Here is a 7,584-nt window from a genome sequence, read left to right on the forward strand (position 1 = left end):
ATATATCTGGGCCAGGTACCTGTCAGGCATTCAAACAGTTCAAATCCCTTGTTACTGCTGGTCACGGGCTTCAGCCACGGCTTCCACCTGACAAAGGGTCCACAGACCTTCCCCTCCACTCTCATTTTTATGTTCTTCTTCTCCAGATTTATCCTAATATTCTCAGACCTTCAGATTCACAGGAAAAAAAAACCTCATAGAATCAGAGACATATATCAACTAGAATTTTTATGTAAATATAAAAATAGCAAATTATAAAAGCAAAACTCATTGGCTTAAAAGGCAGGAAGGATTCAAGCAGTTTCTTTAGGCAAAGCCTAAGTTATGAACTCTGGCCAGAACACGCCCCATTTCTTTCCACTCTGCTTTCCTCCACGGTGACTTTAGTTTCAACTGTCCCCTGCGATAGCTTAGAGAGTATCCTTGGCCCGAGATATTTTTGCTTTCCCTCTAAAGGGAAGGAGCATGTGCCTGTGATCAAGGGGTTTTAGCAAAATCTCACCAAATCTCTTTGATTCTAATTGGGTCCCCTCAGAATCAATTACTGTAGTGGTAGGGGAAATACGATACTGCGTTTTCCAGGCCAGGTACACACGCCTTTCCTGGAGGTGAAGTGTGAGAGAGGAAGAAGGCTGGCTTCCCAGAAAGAAAGCAAGCATTGTTCCCCAGAGAGAGGCAGCTAAAGTGACAATAACAACAGACACATGTGACAGGAAAGGCTGAAAACGAGCGTGAAAAGCAAGTGAGGGAGGCGAAGACATGGGGATGGAATGCCCAGGGAACGGGGCAACATAGGACCGGGTACAGAGCAGAGTGGGTGGGCAAGGCTATTGGAAAGAGAATACATCTGGAGCTATGGAAGTGATGAGGGCGGTTTCCATCTTCCTCTGGTGGAAACCAGACAATTCCCGTTAGGACCATGATGCTCTCACATTTGTGTCCTGAGAAGAGTTCTCATTTCAGCTGAGGGACATTTCTCTGTTGCCATGCGCATTAAACTTTATGGCCTCTGGGCTTGTGCACTGGGATCAGTTCATGGGCGGCTGCTGTTTTACCTCTTCCGTGTCTGGAATACACTGGGAACCAGCACTCTTCAGGGACGGATGGCATCAGGTTATAAGGAGAGAAGAGTTTCGCCAGGAGAACAAGTAATTAATTACATGGAAATTTATTCTTTATTCATCCAGATGGGGTTTTATCTTATTGGGTGGTGTGTGTGTGTGTGTGTGTGTGTGTGTGTGTGTGTACAGTACAACGAAATAAACTCCAAAGAAAGTTGTCTGTGAAACCCCCCATGTTACAATCTGGAAGTGATCAATTTAAAGATACCAAAGTCAGCAGGTTTGGGATTCAGGATTTTCATGGACACATTTAGCTTGTCTTCATGGTACACAAGTGTATTCTAGGTTATTGTCCTCATATGGGCTCACCGCTAAGTATGCATTCTTGGTTGTTTTGGCTCTTAGCCTTGAAGACTGGCACAAGTTAATGTTGCATATGCATGTTAATGCATGCCTCCTCACTTCAGTCCCTGAGTTCATTACGACGTAGGGAGCTGGGAGGGATGGTGGAGATGAGTTCTGGATTACCCTAAGAATATGAAGTTCGTAATGTCATTATGTTTTAATCCTGTCTTAGAAGTGGGCTAGGATCTCTGAGGACAATGGGGGAAGGCCCCATTGGTTACTTACTTGTATTCAATCAGTTCTGCTTTGTTTGATCCGAGAAGAAATAGAGCCATAGAACAGTTCATTTGCTTCATGGGCTCACAGAGTAGGGAGGAAGGGCAGAGCATTCAAAGAGGAACTGGAGTACCTTTGTCAACATGGCTCAGTTGGCCCAGAGCTGTCAATTCACTATGTCTCTTATCATTCACACCCCAGAGGTTCTTTTAGCCTGAAATACTATGGCACATACATCTTATGACAACATGCCCATTAGTGGTATAGAAGCCCACATGCCTTGCTCTCCCCAGACAGAAGCCAACACGCAGGAGCCATCTCCATTGGAGTGAATGTTCTTCAAGGTTTCTTTCCCATTCTTTACCCCTTCTCCCACGAAAGAGCACGTTTAATGTCACTTTTTAATTTCTCAAAATGTCCCCAGAAAGGAGTTATTAGAAATCCCACATATATAATTACGGAGCCTATAGCTTGGAGGAGATGCTAATCAATCAAGGCCCCTTGTAAGATAGCAGGTTCCTGCATGTCTACAGTCCACATTTGTCTACTAAGCAAATTTATGTCAAGATGCTTAGAGAGTATATGACCTTGCAGGGACCGAGGAGGTGGGGATGAACAAAAGGGACACTGTCATGGTCAGGGGGACAAGTTTTGCTCTGAGAGGCAGCCTGGTTTCCCACCTAGCCCTGACGTTTTGGGATGAGAGGTCTCTGTTAACCAGGTGATGAAATGTATAGGGTGGTTCGGCTGCCTCCTTAAGCTTGCTTAGCGCTTGGCTGGCATTCCCAATCTTGTTTAACATCTGACAAGCTGTTATATCATAAGAGAATAAAGGCTTCTCAGTATCTCAGTTGGCCACTCTACAAAATGAATACCACAGTCCTCTCTCTCTCAATGTGGACTCTGAGAACTAGTTTCTTATCTGTATTGAGTACTTTAAGTGCATAACAATGTTTCTTCAAAGTGGATGGGAGCAACGTGACCCTCTTTTGGACAGGCTTACTCTCTCCTTCAAACACTTGCTCATATGGAGGCTCCCACCCACCCCCCTGAAGCTCAGCAGGCCACCAAGTCTCATTTCCAGTGAATGTCATTTAAAAGCCAAAGCAAGCTGACTACAAACTTTTTAACATGTGCCTCTCATCTGCTCGGCAGAAACCCCTGTAACTTGTTAATAGTTTCCCTTCTTCTTCTCCCTTTTTTTTTCTTCTGTAGTGAAACCAATTGAGGCCTTAAATCAGTACCATTCATTCCATCTTGGGCCATCTGAGAAAACCGTTTAGAGTTGTAGAACGTCATCTACTCCATTCTGCACTTCCGGCTGCAGGGCTGAGGCCTGCGCCGGCTGGAGCTCACCTCCAACACGATGAGACAGTGTGCCGAACAGGTGGTCTCCTCAGGGGTCACATAAACCCCAGACCAGGAAGAGCAGGACTATTTTCAAAGACAGGGGACTATATTCAGATCTCGTAAAACCACTAATCTCTTTACAGCTGGAGTCAAGTTTCTCCGTTTGGGCCACAGCACTCTACTACAGTAAAGTTCGTGGCATTTAGGGGCGGAAAAGCAGAAAGCGTATGTCGGGTGCCTCAAAGAGGAAAAAAAGAAATCTCTGAGCTTTCTGTAGGATATAGAGGGAAAGAGGCGTCTGACTACTCAGCAGCAGGAAGATGAGATGCCCTGCTTCTGCTTCCTGGAAGCTTCCCCTTCCAGGACTCCCTCCTTAGATTAAAATGATGCCTCGGAAAGCACTTGGAGTTGACAATCATACTTCCTTTAATCTTTAGACACAACCATAGTATGAAAAGGAGGGAAAATGAGGCTCACTGGTTCAAGCCCTTTCTTCCGCCTCTGTGGAGAACGCAGTGATAGAGTCACAGTGTGTGGCTCTGAACTGGAGAAGCTCCTCCCACTGTGACCAGCTGCTTGTAGTTTTGGGCAATGCCAGCTTTATCACAGACTGTCAAAGACTGTCGAACCAAAACTATTTTAGTTTTTTTTTTTATAGGAATTTGTTATGAGAAGAGATTTTTTTTTGATATGACTCTAAATTAGCAGCTGATTGGCTTGTCTTTAAATGCCAGTTGGATCTGAAAGTTTACTGAGGGAAATCCCTTTGACCATGGAAGAGATGATATTGAGCTATAAAAATTTAACTCTGAACAAAATCCTAACAAAGTCCAATCTTTACCTCTACGACCAATACCCCCACTTTGCCTGTGATCTAGGCCAAGGCCTTTTGTTCCCTCTACCAGCTTATTCCTTTCCTAGAATACTAAAGATGTTTTCCCAGTACATCTGGAATGCTCTTGGTTTTCTTCATCGATTAAAATGAAGCAAAACGCAGTCCTGTTCTTTTTCATCTGAAAAATACTTCCCTTCTAATGATGCTTAATTTCTCCGAGCCTCAACAAGAGTTATTGGAAACCTAAGACATGTTGTCCCTTGAAGGAGCATGGTTCTCAACAATTAGGAGAAGCACCATATGGGTACAAGGAAAGGAATTCAAGAAGGATTCTAGAGAGGACAAAGCAGCTGAATATTCTAGAACTTGGTGAAGGTTCAGTTACTCCAAGCACTTATTGCCTTTGAAGTCCATTGAAAGAGGTAGAGAGCAGATGCTTCCTGCCCCCCCCCAAAAGATGGGTATTTGCAAAGGTTACCTTTGGCGTTCTTATTTGGAGACCATCTTTGGTGAAGGTTGGCTTGGATTGATTCTTAGTCCATTGGAGCCTCAACCCTTAGTTTAGCCTACCATCGACATGGCTAATGACCTTTGCGAGGCAGACACAGGGTCATTTGGAAACAGGAGTCGTAGAGATTTTCTGTTGTAAAGTACAACCTCTGGGCCTGATATGTACATCCTCAAGCTTTCCCCGTATACACAGACTCAGAAACCAAACAGAGTCTGCCATCTGTTTTCATAGGCCCTCCAGCTGACACGCACGAACATAGGCATTTCAGAATCGCTGGTCTGCGCACTGTGAAGTAGGAACTCACATGGCATCATCAACTTCCCATCCCGGCTGCACATTAGAGGAGCTTTGAGATAATGCTGATGTGGAATTCTCATGCCCAGAAACTCCACTTTAGTTGGTTAGGGGTTGAATCCTGGCATAGCAGCCTTTTCAAAGCAGGACTTCTCAGCTTCAGGACCACTGATCTTACCAGATGCGTCATCTCTGATGAAGAAAATTAAACCCAAGGGGGTCGTGGGGCCGCAGGGTTTGTGTGCAGAGCCAGCCAAGAGCCAAATCCATTCAGCTAACACTCGGCTAGTTTATGGCTAGTCTGGCTTCATACACATCCACACTCAAGTATTACGTGTACAACTCTTAAGATCAGCAGATCCTCAGGACTGTGATTTTAAGTTAGTCCTGATTCACTTTAGTTTGCATCTTTTTTTTTGTTTGTTTTTTCGAGACAGGGTTTCTCTGTGGCTTTTTGGAGCCTGTCCTGGAACTAGCTCTGTAGACCAGGCTGGTCTCGAACTCACAGAGATCCGCCTGCCTCTGCCTCCCGACTGCTGGGATTAAAGGCGTGCGCCACCATCGCCTGGCTTTAGTCTGCATCTTATAACTATACTTATCACATGTCTTTGATATGATATGCCAGACCTCCAAAATAATGTCTCAGGTTCCACCACTCAGGTTCGTTTGCTGTGCTTTCTCAGGCCTAAGTCCTGACTTGGCACCATGTTCCATCCTGATAAGGTTAGCGTCCTGTTTTGGCATTCTACTAAAGTTTGCATAATCGGAAAGTGTTACTTGATGAAATATAGACCTTACACATTTGCCTGGACCATGGAAGATCTGAGATAGTAGCTTCTACTGTGGATCACCGAAAGTCTTATTAGGAAGTGGCTTTGATGGTAAGAATATAAAAAACTGAACACTGAAGGTTTGGTCTAAACTTTTAGAGTATGACTAAGACCAGAAAGAAATGCCAAGACTCAGAGTCTCACGTCATCCTTTGTTCTTTCCTTTGTATTGTGTGCTCAAACATGTGACATCACCTTCTGACGTGAAAGGAAGCAATTGATCTATAGAAATGTAGGATTTTGAGCCTAGACAGACTAATCTTAATCAATGAAATTCATGTTTTATTTTTCAGGGGGCAGCACAGGTACTTCCCCAACCACCTCCAGCACCGGGACACCGTCCCCTTCGGCTTCTTCTCATCTCTTATCTCCATCCTGTTCTCCTCCAACTTTTCATTTGGCCCCCAATACTTTCAACGTGGGCTGTCGAGAAAGCCAGCTTTGTAATCTGAATCTCTCTGAGTATCCACCGTGTGCCCGCAGCAACATGGCTGCCTTGCAGAGCTATCCAGGGCTGAGTGACAGTGGCTACAACAGGCTCCAGAGTGGCACAGCTTCAGCCACTCAGCCCTCTGAAACCTTCATGCCTCAGAGGACTCCATCTCTGATCTCAGGAATACCAACACCTCCCTCGTTGCCTAGCAACAGCAAGATGGAAGCCTATGGTGGCCAGTTGGGGTCCTTCCCCACTTCCCAGTTTCAGTATGTCATGCAGGCAGGCAATGCAGCGTCCAGCTCCTCCTCACCGCACATGTTTGGTGGCAGCCACATGCAGCAGAGCTCCTACAATGCCTTCTCCCTGCACAATCCCTACAATCTGTACGGATACAATTTCCCCACCTCCCCCAGGCTAGCTGCAAGCCCAGAAAAACTGAGCGCATCTCAAAGCACTTTACTCTGCTCTTCTCCTTCCAATGGGGCCTTTGGAGAGAGGCAATACCTGCCCACAGGGATGGAGCATGGCATGCATATGATCAGCCCTGCAGCTAACAGTCAGCAGGCTGCCAACACCTGCGACGGGCGACAGTATGGGGCAGTCCCAGGCTCCTCCTCCCAGATGTCCGTCCACATGGTTTAAAGAGCAGTCCAAGCACCATGGAGGTGATGGCAGTCAAGACTCCAGAATCTCTGTGGGTGGAGCTTCCTCTTTGGGAATCCCGTGCCTTGGGAAAATAGGAATTGTGCGTTTGTTTTTGTTTTTGTTTTTGCTTTGTTTTTCTGGATAAGGAAAACAGAGAAGAGCAATAGATACCACTGAAGGATCCTTGGAGTGCATCATCCATAACTCAGTGGTCATTCTTCTGCCTCCCAAACTCTTAGTTTTATAAAAAGCATTGTGTATGACAGAGTGGCCTTGAAGAGACGAATAATCATTTTATAATAATATTGATGGAGATGCTAGCATGTAGCAGCCAAGAAAAGTTACACATACAGACTCATGCACAGACAGACAGACACAAACACACACACACATACAAACTTACATGCCTCTATTCATGCACACACATGCATACACAAAGTATTACAAACACAAACATTCTTTACACTGACTCTGAACTGGGTGAACTCTATGGAGGGAGGCCCAGAGTGGGTGCTTACATCAACAATCTATCTGTATACAACCCTAGATGGATTGGGTCATCATTAGCCTTTAGCCTTTCTCCCTTGCAGCTTACCATGTTTCTGGAATGAACCATGTACCTTAGAACCTCTCAACATCACTGCGGTGGAAAGACATCAGCTGGACTTGGCTTCCTGAGAGAAATTGCTTTGAAACTTTCGGCTCTCTTCCTTCAGTGTGCCATCACTGACATCCTAACGGTGCCTGTGGAAAGACAGGGTGAGAAGAGCTGGGACAGAGAAAGAGAACCGACAGCAGCAGAGGAAAGCGGATGACGAGACTGAGAAGATGTGAACAAGTGAGGAGATCGAATTCGCCAAGGAGAATAGTTTGGGTTTGGTTAGCCCCTAAAGTTTTAGAAAAAAATGATGGTGTTATTGGAGAGCAAGCCTCTTTGGGACCCAGCTTCTAGTCAAGGGTACCGATGAGAAGGGTTTGGACAAGGAATGCTGGATTCCACA

General features: G+C 45.4%; 1 protein-coding gene across 1 annotated transcript in view; it reads left to right on the top strand.

Moving 5' to 3' along the window:
- Tbx15 (T-box 15) overlaps positions 1-6,682 on the top strand; it is a 106,487-nt gene extending 99,805 nt beyond the window's left edge. Inside the window, exon 8 of the mRNA XM_005357091.2 lies at positions 5,796-6,682. Coding sequence (XP_005357148.1) covers positions 5,796-6,580 — 785 coding nt within the window. The 3' untranslated portion in view covers positions 6,581-6,682. The remainder of the gene's footprint in view (positions 1-5,795) is intronic.
- Positions 6,683-7,584: the final 902 nt, after the last annotated feature.

The sequence above is a fragment of the Microtus ochrogaster genome, chromosome 21, assembly GCF_000317375.1.
Source record: "Microtus ochrogaster isolate Prairie Vole_2 chromosome 21, MicOch1.0, whole genome shotgun sequence".
Classification (NCBI taxonomy): Eukaryota; Metazoa; Chordata; class Mammalia; order Rodentia; family Cricetidae; genus Microtus; species Microtus ochrogaster.